This window comes from Pararge aegeria, chromosome 13, assembly GCF_905163445.1.
Source record: "Pararge aegeria chromosome 13, ilParAegt1.1, whole genome shotgun sequence".
Lineage (NCBI taxonomy): Eukaryota > Metazoa > Arthropoda > Insecta > Lepidoptera > Nymphalidae > Pararge > Pararge aegeria.
The window spans coordinates 14,234,852-14,254,443 of NC_053192.1; the positions used below are offsets into that span (position 1 = coordinate 14,234,852).

The window sequence follows — 19,592 nt, forward strand, 5'->3', positions numbered from 1 at the left end:
AAGCAAGTTATATTTAAATTACTTTCATTAAAAACGCACATAACTCTGTAAAGTCAGTTTTACGTGCCGGGGCTCGAACGCGGTCTCCACGAAAGGAAACCTAAAACCTTACCTACTATGCTATCACCGCTTCTATGGGCCTATTAGTTGCCTGAAATAAAAGATTTAAAAATAATAGAAATTAGACCGTACCTATAGGTACAGTCCAGTGTACGGGCTCCTAACACCATAACTACCTATCTGTAACACAAAAGGCGTAACAAACGGTCAGTACCGCCCATAAAGCCATACCACCATTGTTTACTTAGCTTTAACTTTTCACTCTTATCTTCGTACGTAGATCGCTGATAAGGAATCTTACTGAGGCGCCATTCTTGCGTGGCCTTTAAATCGGCTTTTGCATAATTTACCGTCGGGTTTCAAAAAGTGTCCTATTATCGTAGGATCTTGAAGGATGTAACACAGATGTTATCAAACAGTATCAAGACTATTTATCCTCTAGACCTACTCGTAGTAGCATAAGGTGTGTTATACAAATAGATTTAACATATTAAGTACCAACTCAAAGAATTTGTTTCCGAATGGCTGCTTTAATTTCATTATATCGAATTTCAGAAAAAGTATTTCTTATTATAAGAAAAATTGTACAACACGTTTTGTAATAAAAAACTGAGTCAGTGCTATTTATTAATAGCACTTGGTGTATAAGCGAATATTTTTTTAAAGTACGTACATAGTTTTAAGGAAAGTGTATTATTTTTGTTATTATTTTTTTGGTTCTACTTTTATCAAAATATTTATAACTAAATATATTGAAAAGGTGTCGCCTTTGCTGTTAGATTTTGTATGGGACTATATCATGAAATTATCAAAGTCTCCCCTGAAACAAATACTGTCAGTTATTGTGTAAGTTAATTATTCATGATATGGTTGTGATTAATTGAAAATGGAATAGAACAAGATAAATATATGTGTTATTTATTTATTTAGCTACACATTTTTTACATTCACATTTTTTACTTGACAGTTAAAAAAGTTAAAAATACTATAGCATTACTAAACTACGCAGGTAGTGGGATACACTTTGATTTGAGCTATTTATGTTAAACTTACCTTTGAACTTGCCGATCGTTCGCGTGCTCTTTGGCTCCCAATAAAGAGGACCTTCGAATACACTTATTCAATTTAAATGTTCGTATGCAAAATATGGAAAATTTAATTTGTAACTGTCTGTTATTTTGGATTTGTGGAGACTGTGGCACGAAGATCCAATTGACATTCAAATTCGTCGCCTCAAATTTATGTGGAATGGTCACACCCTGCGGAGCATCTGGAACCAACAGGGGAAGCGAAAAGGGGGAAGAAAGAAATAAAACTGGCGGCGAACTTCCTTAGCGGAGGCGCAGAAGATTGGCCTTACCTGGAGTGAAGTTAAGCGCGTGGCCACAGACAGGTCGCAATGGAGAAGTGTTGTGTCTGCCCTTCGCCCCAAAGGGGGGATGTAGGACGCTTAGAAGAATTCGTAACCGATAACTAATATAGTGACGACTGAAAGCGTTCGAAAACTTGTCTCAGGTCGCCGATTTCGTGGCCCTACGCAAAGAAGGCTTTCTCAGAATGTCTCCCGTATAATTAAGCTTGAAATGGGAATTTTGAGTCTTTTGTTTTATTGTTGAGTGCTTTTTTTTTGTGACAAAATACCGAGACTAGTCTGAGTACTTCATTATATCGCCTTTTTTATTTAAAGACAAGTTGGTACTTGACTAATTAATAAATAAATACGTCATAGGTAGGTACCTCCTTAGAAGTAGAGCTTTTTGTGACAGAGCTCGTCCGGAAAAGTACTACCTTGCCTTTTTTTTCTGCCGCCAAGCCGCCATTTTCTGCGTTGATATCTGAAGGACATGATTGCCGATGTACAGGCATATGAGGCTTAACACCAACGCCTCAGAATGATGGACACAGGGTGGCATGTCGCGTGACGTGTTCCTTGCATGCCCTGCGAAGTGTTGCTCTGTTTATTGCCGATGGCTTTTTTTTAATTACCATCGAATAAAAAAGAAACACCCTGTAGTGTGCACTTCATACACACACAAAAGCACTGCTTACCCTAAATTTTTTATATCTCTCGTTTAGGAGGAAGATTTTAAATTTTAAGCCATCTACTTGCTATAGGCTTCTCTGGGCAGCAAACCTTTTAGCACATGGGGCTTAACATCAACTTCTCAAGTTGATGGACAGTAGCACGTTTTAGGAGGTGTTCCTGGTATGCCCTGCTAAGGTTTGCTCTGTTTATAGGCGAAGGTTTTCCATTTACCATCAGGTTGGCTTGGCAATTAAAACCATAAAAAACAATTGAAGGCCTGGATTAGTGGGACATTATAGGCAGGAAGGAGGTAATGACGAAAGATGTTGTTAAGTAACATAAACATAAATGCACCAGACATTTCATTAAAAAATATAATAAAAATACTAAAATTCCAAGAAAATACCTATCCCTACCTATGAAGTTCCAAAATTAAAACAATCAGCAAGCAATTAATAAAAAGTAAAACGTTTCCAAAGAATGCTATAAATCCTGAGCGTTTACGTATTCCGAATGAGTCGGTAACCGAGAAGGAGTCATTAAACGTCATTATAATACAGGAGGAGTAGGGTGACAAAGCGTTTCAATTTGAAACTAAGAACTAAAGAAGACTAAGTAATCCTAGTTCCTATCCTACTATCCTTTTCTACCCTACTATATCTCTGTTACGCAAAAACTTCATGGCACATAGGCTATCGATACTTCTATACAAATATTATAAAGAGGAATGTTTTTTTTGTTTGTATGTTTGTATATATAGCCTCTGAAAGAATTTCTCTATCTGAACTGAATCAATTTTAATAAATAAATAAATATACTACGACAATACACACATCGCCATCTAGCCAATGAAATTTAATACTTGGCGAGAGCTGAGAAATTTATTGATATTAAGTAAAAATTATGTGTTACATGATTATAGTAAGTACTCAATATTACTTATAAAAAGTCCACGATGGAATATATCTCACGATCATTGCCTTAGCAGTTAACTTTATTAGATCGCCGGTAGAAACAAAAGCATTAGTATTGCAGTATTCATTCTTATTCACATAAATGATAATGATTATCATCAAAGGCATTCATATGTAGTAGAGCAGTACAAACGAAGTCGCGGGCAAAAGCTAGTGATTTATAAAATCTATATATATTTATAAATCTAAATATATTTTAAATTGGCCAAAATATAAAAAAAAAACAAGTCGAAAAAAAATTCCAACTGAAATCTATCTTGGCGTGCGCTGAATAAGTTTTAGAGCTATAAGTTTTAGAGTACAATCATAGCATTGTTGCTCTGAAACTTTTCTAGACGAAAAGTTCGCGCCAGCATAAAATGTCTATGAGAGAGGTGCACTCAAAGATATGGCTTTGAGACGTTATAGGCTGATAATGATGACGATGACTCCTGATTTAATCACAAAACTCTTCAATCTAATTTCTTTTAAAAAATATGTATTAGCGTATTGTGGTCATCCTAACAAAAGACACACGGCCACGGATCGGACGCATTCCGGCCCGCTAACAAAGGCCTCGTGCAATGGATGCCTTTGTTTTTTACCTCCGTAAGTCTGTACGCGAAGCGGTTCGAATTTCGAATGATGCGTTCGATTTTCAAACCTTTGAATTTTATTGCCACTTCCCCAACTTTATTCATATTTCATTTTCTTCCTGCAGTTCTTTATTCATAGACGTTTGACGATCAGCTTGGTGCTTTTTTTTTAGTAAGAACAATATTTTTTTTATGTCAGGTAATTGAAGCTTTAGTTTGGGAGATTAATTGAAACCAAAGACCAAAGACCAAAGACGGATAAAAAAAAAAAATCTTTTATTTACGTTTTTACAGGTATTACCGTTAATTCCATCGCAAGCATAATATGATGAAAAGCTGCTATTTTGGACTTCCAAAAATACAGTTAATTTTTATTTATTTTAAATAGGTAAGAATAGGTACGTTAAGGACCTCAGTACTTAGCGATTATTTACTGCTAAGTTTTTCAGCGAAAATACTTTCACGTCACCTAAATACAAGCTGTCGCGATTGAATGGACGAAGTAATATTTTGATTATTTACTTACTTACTAAAGAAGAATTATCATAAAAACAAAAAACTATATTATTTAAATGCTACAATTACAGTTATTAATTTTATAATAATATTATTATTTTTTATAATAATATAATGCTTAATTTAAAGAAACCACTTTTTTATTTATCCTGCGCGGTTACAAGGACGTGTCAAGTGTTTTTATGTATTGACAGATGTCAGAGACCAATTCTTTGACCGACCGGTAGGTATTAACTTCGTGCCTTTTCCAAGCTACTTGACACTGGTAAAGTACATTGTGCTGTTTTGGCACTACGAAAAGCCATAAATCAAAATAAGAAGTAGGTATTAACCTAGTAGAGGTTCCTCTACCTACTAAAGTTTCATAAAACTTCTTAGAAGTTCATTAAGCTGTCATAACATAAAGTATCGACTGAATAAGGTCCATAGAGGTAACCTAACCTAATGAGGTAACAACTACTGAGTAAAATCAACGGCGAGCGATGTAAAAAAAACAACTGATATAGCTAATTTGCCCACTTCAAACCTAAGCTTCAAGCATTTTTAACTTTTCAAGAAGTTTTGTTACAGGTAGTCATTTGTCCGGACCCAATTTTAATAGACAAATAATGGAGGAAAGAAAGTTGCAAAAAAAAGACAAAACCGTAAATAAATAAAAGAATGCACCGTGAGGCCGACTACAAAATGCCTGGCGCTTCACCAATTTTTAATTCTTCTTGAAATTTAACACACGATTTTACACTTTATCACATCTGAATAAGATTTCAATTCACTTGAGGATATTGTTATAGCTTTGTATATCTTCTCTATGGTTAGGGTTGTACATACTATGTACCACGCCGTATTTTACACTTTTAAATTACTAATCAAAAAATAATTATACAACGTACCTAGATTGGTAGTGAACAAGGTGTTTCTATTTTGGATTGAAACGTATACTTACACGTTGAAATTCAGTCAGTTAATAAACGTAATAGGCATGATAAAATTTTGCTTTAATATATTTGACATAGTGGTGAATGTGGCAATGGATGTATTCTTATTTTTTTTTGTTCTAGTGCCATCGATTGAACCTTGGCCACCATTGGCTAGATGGATTTTAAAAAAGGCTGCATATTATAAAGACTTTGTATGTATTTAAAATCATTGTCATAGTATTATTAATATGTAATTTAACTTCGGCTAGTTTTCCTTCGCTTGCAATTTTTTTTTGTGCATAATGTGTGTCCATTAATTAAGAGATATGTGATATCAACCTTCATTAATTATAATATAATATTAAAACCTATCATCAAATATAATTCAATAAATACATAAACGTATTTGTACTAGTTACACACACACATACATTAAGCGCTAGCCAAACCAATATGCTGTATATTGGTTTGGCTAGCGCTTAAATAGTATTATATCCATATAATAAATTTGAGATTAAAGTTATTTCCATTATCATTCGATACCTCTTCACAATACGATATTTCGGTTTTGTTTCGATCGTCGTCGTTAAAATGTTTTCTAAAATCAGGTTGTTACAGCCCTAGTCACAGCGTGCAATTCTCTGGCTCGCTCTTCTTCACGCTTGTTTCTTTCACACACGCATGACGCACGCCGCATGGCGCAAGCTAGCCGGCCAATCGGAGCCCGGCCGTCAGTTGAGCTTTGACTGCGTTGGAGTATGGTTGTGTCGCTCCGTTTAAAAAGAATACCTTACGCGCGTGCTTACTAAACTTTATTATTAAACTAAAACGGCAAACTTTTTGCAAGTTGTGTTGAAACTTTTGCTTGGTTTTCAATGTGGATTATGACTGTGATATATATGTGAAATCGCTTCAAGGTGGTATAATATTAGATGAATTAAAAAATAGGTACCCTGTTCGTAAATATTGTGATGAATGGTTGATTTTGGATTGCTTTGAACAGTGATGTTGACTGTGTATTCGATATAGTGGCGTTAGTTTTAATTGACAGAGATGGCGGGGTTTAATTTTAGCGTGTGCTTGGTGCTTGTTTTGTACCAGCTCTCAACTGCTTTTAGCGATGAGTCGTCTTCAGAGGCATCAGATCTTGGATTGACTGGTAAGTTCAATATACTACCTAGATATAACAGATAGGTACCACTATTTATAGGTCCTTAGTACAGTCATCTAAGTACATTTACCTAGATTATATGTATACTAAAAAAAAAAACTTACTTTTTACATTATTGTGACTTTATGTCTGAAACTACACCCGTCATGTGACGTTTTACAGCAACATTTGATAATATCCTTACTAATATTATAAATGCAAACGTGTGTTTGTTTGTTTGTACATCCTTCACGCCGTAAGTAAGAAACCAATCAACTTTATTCTTGGCATAGAGATAGTTAAAAAGGCGGAGAGTAACATAGGTTACTTTTTATCCCAGGTAAACAAACGGTTTCCACAGAATTTAAAAAGAAACCGTAATAGGTAAACGTGGATGAAGAACAGAAGAATACGTAGGCAATAGCTAATAGGTATTTCTTATGATAAATATAATAACCCCGTTGGTTTAGTGGTGAGCGTGTGCGACTAAGCATCACGAGACCCTGGGTACTGGGATTTTCTCATAAGTAATTTGCAGTAGGTAGAAGAAAAAAAAAATTAAAAATGTTTTTATTTAACAAAAAGTATGGTCGGTCACTGCTGCCTAATTTAGGTGATCCTGAGCTAAAGGCGTCAGAACCTACACCCATTAATATTGATTAAGTACTGAAATAACAAAACCAGTGCATTCTTGGTTAACTGTAACCTACTACATATAGACTTGGTATCTATTCACACGAAATACGCTTTGATATTTTTATAGAACCTACCATATCAAGGCAAAACTCAAAACTGCTAAAGTCTGATACCTCTATAATCTATTCGTATTTGGGTACAAATCAAGCTCCCTACGTTTTGTTAAGATCCCATAGTTAAGTTGGTATCTCATAAATTAGAACCGTTAACCCACAGTGTGGGAATTATTTTTAAGATACACATTAAAAAGATAAATAAATGCGACGAAAGCTGTTACAATAACCAAACGTTAAGCGAGCTACAGATGTTCCAACAAGTCCGCGGCCGACACGTGGAACATGTCGGCTGCGAACGAACCTCGTACTGACATTCTCAACCGTGTTTTTTGTTTGGAAAGACACAGTTACTTTAATAAAAATTGTGGTTCGCCTTAAACTAAGATCTTTGTAGTTTTAACTAGTAGCAAAGTCGTCGTCATATAAAAGCATAATTTTACAGCGGAGTTGTAAACTCATCGTTAAATTTTGGGATGACATATGAACCAAAACAGCAACTGAAAAATTAGGAGAGTTATTGAATAGAAGGATTGCAAAAGTGGATTTGGTACTTATAGGGATTATGTTTGCATGAGCGCTCTGCTCAATTTATGTTATTTTCTGTTTAGGGACTATATATTATCATTAGTAAATTTGGTTTAATTAGGTAAGTATGTCTCTACGTCTAGCTAAACATCCAGCCACGTATACGTTTAGTATGCTGTTATCTTTTTCCATTCTCCTGTATGGCGTTGAAGCACGAAGCCCCACAGGATCAAGCTGTAAGTAGCCTTCGAAATATGCAGTAGAATGTTAAGGACATCCTGGGGAGACAAATAAAAAACGTTACTGTGCTAAGGTCGCATAAAGAAAAACCAGAAGTTGTATAGAAAAGAAAGCTTTTTTAACTCCGCTATATATAATGAGTAACTGAAAATACGCCTTACTACAACGCATCATACAGGACAGGCAAGATCCAAGAAAAATGCAGCGTACGGCGAAGATCTTGGCTGGTGAACCTACGCCAATGGTTTGGGAAAAACCACTCGTTCCTAATACAGAGCCTCGGCATCCAAGCTACAAGTTGCCTTAATGATCGCCGACCTTTGAAATAAATGGCACTTTAAGAAGAAGAAATCCCTTTGTTCAGATGTCTAAAGACTCTTAAATATGTTGGATAATGACTGCAACTAATAATCTTCTAATAATTTAAAATGACATTGTGAGATGGTGATAACAAAAAAAAAAAAAAACACCCGGCTAAGTTTGTTGTGGGCTTCTTCTTAGACCAGGTGGTTATCGCCATCATCTCACTACCGTGTGGTTCTTATGTACGCATCAAAAGTGCCACCTGTGGGCCTACTTGAATAAAGATATTTTTGACTTTGAAAAAAAAAAAAAAAAATAACGGATTTGTTGGCACATCTGTAGATGGCATTAAATATATTAGTTTTAAAAAGCGGCATAAACATGTGTTCTCATTATAGATAAGCGCTTCAGTCACTGAAATGTTAAAAATTTTATGCGCTGAGGTCACGCTTTATCTTGAGGTTACCGGAATCCGCTTGGCTTCCATATTTCACATTAATCTTAAATAAATGACTTTATTTTGATTGAATTAGTAGGTGCCCTGATTATGTTGATTTGATCACTAGTTTTTTTAACGATGGGCGTTTTATTATAGTAACTATAATAAAAATTATGAGGTAACCTGGACTATTGCCGTGCGCCATGGTTCTAATGTTTTCATTACGTGCATTTTGTAATTGATTAGAGGACGGTCAATGTACATTTACCCTGATTTTAAAGCAAATGTAGTGGCGGGCATAGAGGGTATGCACAGGGTATGCAGATGATAAAAATGAAGGAAATCTCCAGTACGAGTTATAAATACTTAAGGGTAGTTTTTATACAACTATTACAATGCCTCCTTGAAATTTTTATAACTCATGCATAACCTCTATGCACGCCACTGAATACACATATATATATATAAAATTCAAAATTCATTTATTTCAAGTAGGCCTAATATAAGCACGTTTGAAACGTCAAGTATGCATGTTTGTGTGACTACCACCGGTTCGGAAAGCAGATTCTACCGAGAAGAGCCGGCAAGAAACTCAGTAGTTGCTCTTTTCCAACATCAACATTTACAATCATTTTGCTATCTTGCGGGCGATGAGAGCGAGGCTGGCTGCTTCCATTCTACCTTGTCATTGAGGAATTCATCAAATGTATAGTAACCTCGCTGTACTAGATGCGTTTTTACACATTTTTTAAATGTATGCATTGGTAGGTCAAGAATTTCCTTAGGAATCATGTTGTAAAAGCGTATACTCAACCCCACAAAGGAGTTCTGCACCTTTCGCAGACGATATGCAGATATCACTAATTTATGACCGTTTCTGGTAAGTCGATTGTTAATTTCAGCTTTTGATTTATAAAGAGTAATATTTTGCCTCACAAAGACTATATTATTATAAATGTATTGCGAAGCTACTGTAAGAATACCTATTTCTTTAAATTTTTCACGAAGCGATTCGCGTGATCCAAGTTTATATATTGATATATATATATATTAATTATGATTTTAATTTTTTATAAGCATATTGCTAATTTGTTAATTACATTTCCAATTCCTGTAGATCTATTTAGCCACATTGTTAATCTTTGTTATTGATCAACATCCGCTGATATTGACGTAGAGGACACTGAAGGGGTTCACAAAATATGGAAGTAGTTATCTAATCATAGGCGTTGCAGCATGCACTTCATATATGCATAAAAGCGATACCTTATAGAATGTTTTATATCTCGTATTGGTATATCATCCATGTTATATAATTTATTGCTTATAGCTAATATACTGATTAGTCTGTACTGCAGCGGCGAACTCTTTCTACCTTTAAAGAAAAGCGGGCTGCCTTTCGAAGATAGATTTTTGTTGGTTTTAGGATTACCTGCTTTATCTGTTTATCTTGTTACAAAGTACCCTAAACATAAAAACCTTTGCAACAAATTTAAAAAATTAAAAATTAATTTATTTCAAGTAGGCCCAGTTTATAAGCACTTTTGAAACGTCAAGTCCGTTTGCGTATCACTAGGTCTGCTGCTGATTATTTATATAAATAAACCTCGACGCTCTAGAATTACCGGTATCCACACTGTTCCTCGGTTAAGCATGTTAAAGCTGTCAGTCCTGGATATTGTCACTATCAAACGATAGTAAAATCGTTAAAATTCGCAAACCGCTTTAAAGCGGCGTTGGTCGGTATATGCTTGAAAAATCTCTTGTGATAAAGAAGGCAAGTGTCCAGTCGTTGGACATAGATAGGTTAGAGCATAAAGCCATCCTCTACCAATAAACAATCTATTCTATCTATGGATCTATTTGTGTTAGAAAGACAGAATATGAATTCAAATTCAAAAATTCATTATTCATGTAGGCCTATCTCAGGCACTTATGAAGGTTTCATACGTATATGTTTACATGATCGTCCGGGATGGTGATAACTTCGTTCACCAACTAAAACCTAAAGCCATGGGGGTTCCAAACTAACCCTGGTCTAAGAAAAGGCCTCAACAAACTTGCCGGGCATGTTGCAAATGTAAACATTATTTGCCTCAGAGTATCACCCCGCAGGAATAATCGCCTACCGTTACGGTTGCTTAAACCTGCGGATATCGATCGCGTTCTGACGTCATCCGATAGTGTATCGAAGGATCTGATAACAGCTAGACTTGGCGCCGGTTGACACCTCCCGACCAATGAAATTATAAATACCTGCACAGAACTTTAACCTTTACTCCGGAGTACTTTGATGCCAATATCGCTTAAAGTATTTTCGCCTACAGATAGACTGTCAGTGAAATTGGCATTCCAGAAATTATCAGATGAAAATTATTATTATTATCAATTTGTATGTAAAGGTGATCGTACATTTCTCCCTACCGCACGGCGAATTCTTAATTTAGCTGAAACTATTCAATACATTATACCTAATTGCTTATACAACGTACCTATGGTTGTTCCACATACCTACCTACCTTTATGGCGAGTTACCGTAACATACAAGTTACGGTAACAACAATATAAAGGATCTTGTGAGAAAAGTCAGAGTGTAATTAATCCGAATGCAGATTGTGTTACGTAGCTACTGGAGGCAAAATGTAATTAATATGGTGGTATGGTAAGTAAAATGGCATAAAATGGCAAAATCCCCCTCCGTTGCCAGTTATATGAAAATTATAGGATAGGCAGCTCTTTTGTGCATGTATGAAGTGCACGCCACTGAAGACACAGGAGCTTAAGTTAAGAAAATATTTTGTTTAAATTCATTATTCAACATATGATTATTTCTGCCGCCAAGCAGCATTGCTGTGTTATGGTCTAAATAGTGTGGTTGCCGATGTAATTTCATGCACATGAGGCTTAACACATACGCCTTATGTTAACGGACAAAGTACGTCACTTTGTCGAACGTGTTCCGAAAATACGTACGGCGTGGACAAATGTGCGATCAACTTTACAACGTGATGTCAGTTACATGAATTGGTATTTGTTTTAGATAGACGTTCAGATTAATTGTTATTATCTCATAATCGATTGTTGATGTTGGTATAATCCTCTTATTTTATGTTGATTGTTGTTTTGTTTACAATACCAACAATACCTACAAGGGTGTCACAAATAAATGTGTTTTAAATTTGGAATAATGTGTTGCCACTCTTCAAATAAGAGCACCTTTCAAATGTCAGAGCGTGACCGATGTTATGCCACGATTAAGTAAGGTTCTAATTTTATGTCGCATTGGATTGCGAATACATAGGTGCACTATTGAATAGTTTTTACACGAATTACAATAATAACACAAAGGAAAAACAATATACTAAGTACCTAGTCAATCAACCGAATCGCGATGCACCAGATACACTGCGTGTGTACGTGCAGAGTCTTTGAAGTAGCCGACGCCCGTAGACTAAGTATATCCATTTGTTGTGAACCTGAAGTTGCTATGGACGGGTCATATTATATATAGAAGAGCTCACAGGTAAAACGCAGCTTTGGTAGCCCGACAACTTTGTGGAGAGACGATTTAAAACGAGATATGCAAATTTACTTTTATAGCAGCGTCGTGGGTTTTATCTCAAAAATCCTCTCTCATGGTAGGAGACTTATGTCCAGCAGTGAGACTTCAATTAGGCTGTGGATGATAAATTGGTCTGATCCAGTTAAGTTTTGTGTAACAATGTTTGTGCTAAGTAATAACTAACAACTGTACCCTGTAGGCTGTAACTAAGAAACCTCGAATTATTATAAACTCAACGCAATAAGAAATCTAATTCAAAAGCAGAAGAGTTCATTTTTACTTAATTTTTTTTTGTTTTGTGCAAAGACACATGCCGCTTCAATTATTACCCGTTCACGCTAAAAAGGAGCTTATTTCTATAACGAAAAGTGTATTTTTTGATTGTGTTCAAAGTTATTACCTAAAGGAACATGTGGGCGACACGCGCCGGGACCGCAAGTCGGGCGCCAGTGACGTCACGGGATTCCTGGATGAATTCCCCATTCCCGTATAAATAATCGAATTGGATGGCGCTTAAATGTCGTGTACGCGATTGTGGCTTTTTAAAGCGATAAACTCGCAAACAAAATGAAATCTACAATTATTAATATAATAAGGTACTAAATTGGAAGCGGTGGTAGCCCAGTGGGCAGGAGCTCGACTTCACTTTCGTGGGGCCGAGTTCGAATCCCAGCACGCACTTCTAACTTTTCAAAATGCACATAGCATTTTATGAAATTAAAATATCACTTGCTTTAACGGTGAAGGAAAACATCGTAAGGAAACCTGCCTGAGAATTCTCCATAAAGTTTTCAAAGGTATGTGGAGTCATCAATCCGCACTGGGCCAGCGTGGTGGACTACAGCCTTACCCCTTCTCATTGTGGGAGGAGACCCTGTAGTGGGCCGATAATGGGTTGATATGATGATGGTAATAAATGCAGGTGTTTTGCTTGAGTCATCGAAGAAGTCTGTTTATACCTCTTATTGGCCGAAAATATCATCAATTCCTATTAAGTCAAAGTCAAAAATATCTCTTTTCAAGTTGGCCCATAGGTGGCACTTTTGATGCGTACATAAGAATTACACGGTAGTGAGATGATGGCGATGACCACATTCGTAAACTTAAAACTAAAGCTACGAGAGTTCCAAACGCGTCCTGGTCTAAGAAGCCCACAACAAACTTAGCCGGGTGTTTTTTTTTTGTTATCACCATCTCACAATGTCATTTAAAATTATAAGGGAACAGTCTACTGCTAAACGAAGACCTCTCAGGAGAGGAGGGTATGTATATGTTTAATAAGCTGGGTAGACGGAGTTCAGATAGTGGAAGGGTGGTAACAACTGGATTCCAATCGTCCGCTACCACGCGGCAGAATTAAAAATATCATTAGAAGATAAAGACTCAGTTAAATACAACTGTACTTTATCAAACCAGACAAAAAATTTGCGTGCAGACAAACACCGCAATAAATCATAAACGAGTTAATTTGCGTGAACGCGTATCACTGGTGCGGGCACGTTCATTGCCAAATGATTTATTGTCCCTCACTTAACGGACAATTTTCGTGCATTACTCACTGCGCATACGCTTAACAATCGAGAGATAAATAATTTTAGAATTTACAACTTTTCACAGCGATAGAAATACACCAGCTGTGAAATTTCAACTCTACCTAGTACCCTGACAGACAGTCGTCTAGCATAAGCATAGACATCGGGTCACACAAAAATCAAAAACTCACAAAAATCGCTGGCGTAGTTTCCCTTCTCGATTTATAAAGAATCAAAAACGTTATATAGTGATAAACTCTTTTTTAATTTTTACCTTTTTTTATAACAAGCATAAATACATCAGCAGGACACAATTATCACCCAGGGGAAAGCATAAACATTTATCCTGTCCCACAGCTTTATCAACTACTGTTGCCCGCGACTTCGTCTGCGTTTGATTTTAATTTTTGATGTGGTATTAATTTAGTTGTAAAAAAAAATTAAAGTATTCAGTATCGCTAAGCCTTAAATGAGGGGTTTGCTGCTGTCCTCTGAGGAGTTCTGTCCTCCATCTCCACCCACAGTTAGGGCAAAATAAAACACATATTATAACCTCTATAGTACAAAAATAATTATTTCTATCGGTTATAAATTATCGGAGTTATGGTGTAAAGTCGTCAAACACTCATCCCCTCTCCCAAAGGAACCGAGCTTAATGTCGGGTTAAAAAGTATCCTATATAAATTCTAACACTTTTATAAATATGTGTACAAAGTTTCATGAGGATCGGTTAAGTAGTTTTTGAGTGAAAGCGTAACAAACAAACTTACATTGACATTTATTATTATAATATTAGTAGGGATAGGGATAATCAGAGCATTGGCGCACAAGTGGAAATAATATCCAAATAATATAAACGGGGGTTAACTTTGATTCCCTGTTCCCGTTCTTTAGCAGGTGGACACGTTATTTGTATCCCCTGTCAGGTGATATAATTTTCGCCTGCTGTTTTGAAATTTCAACTCTCCACCTATTATCCCGGACTGCAGTCGCAAGACGCCATTACCCATTTTTGAGTTGCTTACTGTACAACAGACTAAACAAAGAAATTAATATCTACCCTTTACCAAGACACTCATGTAAGTTAAAATGTACAAAGTGGCTTCAATCACTATCTTATGAAGAGACGGAAAAACTTTTAATTATTTTGAAATAGGTTCAATTGATTAGATTCTCTCACACACACGCACGCTCGCACACACACACACACCACAAAATACATACACTCTTACACACACACTCGAAATCAAGTTTAACATGCAATTGCATGTATCCCTTTTTTTGTATCTTATTTTATTTTAATTAATATTTTTGAATGTATTTAGATTTTTTGATAAATATCAAGTGAACAGTGGTAAATTTTAAGTTTTGGAGGTGGGCGTGATCACTGTTACGCAGTTTCATACTTTTACAGTGATCATCGTTTCATTCATTAGTGGTTAAGATATGTTATTGTTCATAAAATAAAATAAATAAATAAATAAAATAAATTATAGTTCAAAGTTACAAGCCTGCTGACAGACAGACGGATGTACGGACGGACAGCGGAGACTTAGGAATCGGCTTGCGTTAGCACCCTTTGTTTACATATCGTTTTTTATCCTTGTTAATTTATATATAGGTATATAACTAGTAGGTACACTTATATAGCAAATATTCTCACAACTTGTTTTAAATATACTATGCTGATAAAAAAGTGTCTTGTTTTAGTATACGTACCAATTTACATATATTATATGGTGTGTGGACGCCCGGCTCTAATCGCTAATATTGTATTATGGTAAATTCCTGAATTTTAATCGGTTCTCATATTTATTTTGTCTTATCGGGGCTTTTATTATTATAATTTATTTTATTTAATGTTTTAGCTGTTGCCACCTGTATCCTTAATAGGTATAAATTATTACATATATTTTGTATCGTCTCTTTGTTTTGTCTTCTTGAGTATTGGTAAACTTAAATCCTCAGTAGACTATACGAGCTGGACTAAAAGTTTACCCGTTATCACCACGCTGGCAGTCGCGTGCACTTCATTCATGCACAAACGCAATGCCTATCCTAACATTTCCACAGAGGATACTAGAGGAGGATTATTATTTGTTCTAATTTGATTGAGGATTCCTATTATAATATTAAGGATTAGTTAAACGATAAAAAGCTTGGGTGTGAATTGCTCTAGCTTATAGCTAAATAAATTTACTGTGAGGTGGTGATAACAAAAAAGAATTACCCGGTAAAAATTTACTAAGTTTGTTTTGGGCTTTTCTTAGACCACGGCGCGTTTGGAACCCTCGTAGCTTTAGGTTTATGTTGGCGAACGAAGTTATCACCATCCCCTTACAATTATGTAAACCTATATGTGTGAACGCTTCATAAGTGCCTGTGATAGGCTTACATGAATAAAGAAATTTTGAATTTTGAATATTTTTGAATTTGATTTGTCAATTTTAGGTTATCTTCTAGATTTATGCCTACCTCTGGCAAAAACACTGTGCACGTCACTGCATGCTAGGTAACCAGACTGTTTAATCGCAGTAGATGGTATCAATGGTACAAACGACGCAGCTGCCCTCATTTCTCCTTTATACTCCCTCAGTCGCCGCATTCGACACCCGCGGGAAGAAGATGGATAGAACTGTATTCTTATCTGCCGTCACGACACGGATCAGTAACTAGCAACACAGTGAAATGTAAAAGATTCAGTATTGCCTGATTTAACAAATATTAAGTAATTATACAGGTTCAAATAGAATATTCTTGCCGAAAATCGGCATTTAGAAATAAAAACATAACAAAAATAATGGCAATGCTGCAAGCATCTTAGGAACTGTGCCTCGCTGCGATGGTTTCGAGGACGTTTTAGATTTTATTTAGTTGTAAATAGTTTATTTTAGGTTATATTTATAAAACAATTATTTTAAAGAATAAATAAATACTTTTTTCCAAATTAATTATCCCAAAAACTCATAACTATTGGCTAGGGCCAATATATATGATACCTGACAAAATCTATCCCAAATGAGCTCTACTTTTATACCTCCAAAGGAATACTCCTCGAATAACCAGTAACCATGTATATCTTTCACTAATCCAGACCTTGTATTGGACTCGTTAAAATTCTTACCTACAAGAGACCTACATACCTGAGACAATGTTTGAAAAGCGTGTGACGTCTACCGATCCACACTTGGCCAGCGTGGTGGACAAGGGCGTAAACTTTGCTCATTTTGTTAGAGACCTGAGGCTTTTAATAAGTTGATAATGATGTTGATTTTCTGACAATAATTATTTACATTGTGGTCACCTGTCACCCGCACCTTGCTACAGCGTAACATATCACTTTAGTTTTGAAGACGTTAAATTTTCTGGAACGTTTTCGTGATATTTCATTGTGAAGCGTTTCTCGGAATCCGCAGAGATGTTCGCACTTTGTTTAACGTGACGCACGAAATATCTAGTTCAGGCGATTCGGTGTAAGCAGGCCAACCTACTTATACTGTTTTCTCGGGATAATTCCTGTACCTCTACTATAAGTATTCGAATTTCCTTACTTGACGCGAGAGTTACGTTAATCTTGCAATTAAGGGCATTATCTGGCATCTAATTCTATATTCTATCAAAGGAGACGGCAACCATTTGTATCAACTTAAGTTTATAAAAATGTCCTAAACATTATCTATGCATAAAAATCCACAGCCGTAGATTTTTAGCCCAGAATAACATTTGGTCTTGTATACCGTTCTTAGCCCTTTAAGACTAATGAACTTTATTATGTTATATTTTGTTATGAAGACCCGATATTATATATGATATTATATACTATATTATATTATATTAGATTCTTCTTTGCACACTTATAGTATATCTATCATCCTTTCCAATATTCGCAGATAATTGAAGGAATTGGTCTATAACAAAAAATCTTAAGCTGTTGAATGGTATGTCCTGCTTTTAATAATGTTAAAGTGGCTATGCCCTTCTTTATCAAAAATATCAGGTGTAGAAAGTTTTATTTATTTTAGTGAACACTATAGGAACAAAAAATATAATGACATAACCCATAGCAAGTTCCCAGACTGCAACGTTTCTATAATACATACGCATGAAGATGTATCCCCCCCGATGTCGTCGAGCCCTGGGGCTGTTCTCATGGCGAACTCACGCGCTCGCCCCACTCCACGTCCACCGGTGACGCCGTAAACCCGAGTGGTTATCGGCCAGTGTCCTTGTGAAAAATGAAAAAACCGGCCAACATATAAGTACCTCAAGAAAGATTTATGGATATAAACACGCAGAAAATCAACAACGAGGTTAATTTAGACTAAAAAAAATAGATATCGAGAAAAATGTTTGTGAAATGCTTATGATGGCTCCATCAAAACATAAAGAAAGAATACAGGAAAACAAAGACAGTAAATGGGATAGAAGCGTCAGGTTGCAAAAGCGGCTTACAACACTCTTAGACTGCAAAAGGTGTCTAAAAAGGCAATGCCCGTTATAATTTGCCTCGGGAAATTAAGTGCATCATAAAATTTGTTGCTTACTGCTCAGGTACCGTACCTGCATGCGTATCATTTTATAAGCCCCTTAAATCCATAAACATAAAAGAAAATCGAAATATCTCCGCGATTAGATATCACAAATTGATTGCATGATAAGAAATAGTTAGACATTGGTGGATATAAGCGAAAGTCGGTCCGCTTTCGCGCGGGACTCGAATAACTCATGATCGCTGGACGGATTTATGTTATTGCTACTGATGAAAGAAATGTTTTATTTGTGGCATTTCACCAGCAATGTATTGCCTGCTTATAGTTGGGTATACTTGATTTTGTGTGCGTACTTTACACAGGGCCTTTTCATGGCATTGAATTTCAATATTTCCTAGATATACAATAATGAAAGGTAACTTGTAAGTTAAGGTTACAACTTTAAAGTGTTGGGGAGGTTCCCGCGCTACTTATAAAGTTTTGCATGTTTTCAAAGTTTCAATAGGATTTCCTAAATCTAAACCAACAATAGATAGCTTACTTGGAGCAACAAATATTTAGCTCTAGATAAATTGGATATAGGAATCAGATTTTGTTATTTTATAAAACTTTCTTTACACATTAGGTAATTTATCTTGACCAATCCTTGGACTGGATTCTCTCTCCTACTTGCCTATATACCTCGTTATGTGCAGTCCGCATAACCCATTGTCTTCTTCATACTTGAGAACAGACTTCATATTTTAGTTTTGATATATTTTTACTACCGTCCGATTGCTTGACTTCAACCGTGCATGGAAATGTTTTTGTTCGTGGAATAACCGCCTTTCGTTTCAAAGGCGTAAGGTTATAATCAAATTTTTAGCGCAGAGTCAGAGCCAGGCGGCTTTCACTATCAGCCTTCTTTAGCATCCGCATGATACAATTCTGGAACCTTCCAGAGAAGATTAACTCTGGTAAATTATAATGTATATAAATTTTAGCAATTTTTATATTTCGATTATACAAAAAATAGGCTTTAATTAATCCTCTCTTGTCTCTCTTTGTTGTGGTCTCTCTATTTTTGTAATTCTTGATCTTTTTAGTATAACAATACTTAATCATCTTAATACTCCTTTATTACTCTGTTGTTTGTCTACTTTTTTTTCTTTTGTAACTATCATTGCTTGACCTAGTACATAATTTTGTTACTCTTCAATGGTAATTAAGTCAGATATTAACTCTACGTTTTGTAACTTCAGATAAATAACACGTTATGTGCAGTCACCAGTTAAAAGATTAAGATAGTGATCAACAGTAATTAAACAAACCGTAATGCGTCACCAGTCACCACACATTCTGGTGCCCACAAAACGCACATTTTCGGCACCACAGTAGTACATACTTATTGAAGGGGTCGACTTTTAACGGTTGTCTGGCGCCAAATTACTAGAGCCTGGCGCCTAAAATCCTGCACTGGCTGCATTACAATAAACTTAAAACCTTATTTCGTTTCTAATAGAGATAATTTTGGACTGTGTTTTTTTGTAAG

General features: G+C 35.7%; 1 protein-coding gene across 1 annotated transcript in view; it reads left to right on the forward strand.

The window, feature by feature from the left end:
- Nucleotides 1-5,820: 5,820 nt before the first annotated feature.
- Nucleotides 5,821-19,592, forward strand: part of LOC120628597 (BMP and activin membrane-bound inhibitor homolog) — a 116,176-nt gene continuing 102,404 nt past the window's right edge. Inside the window, exon 1 of the mRNA XM_039897051.1 lies at nucleotides 5,821-6,227. Coding sequence (XP_039752985.1) covers nucleotides 6,122-6,227 — 106 coding nt within the window. The 5' untranslated portion in view covers nucleotides 5,821-6,121. The remainder of the gene's footprint in view (nucleotides 6,228-19,592) is intronic.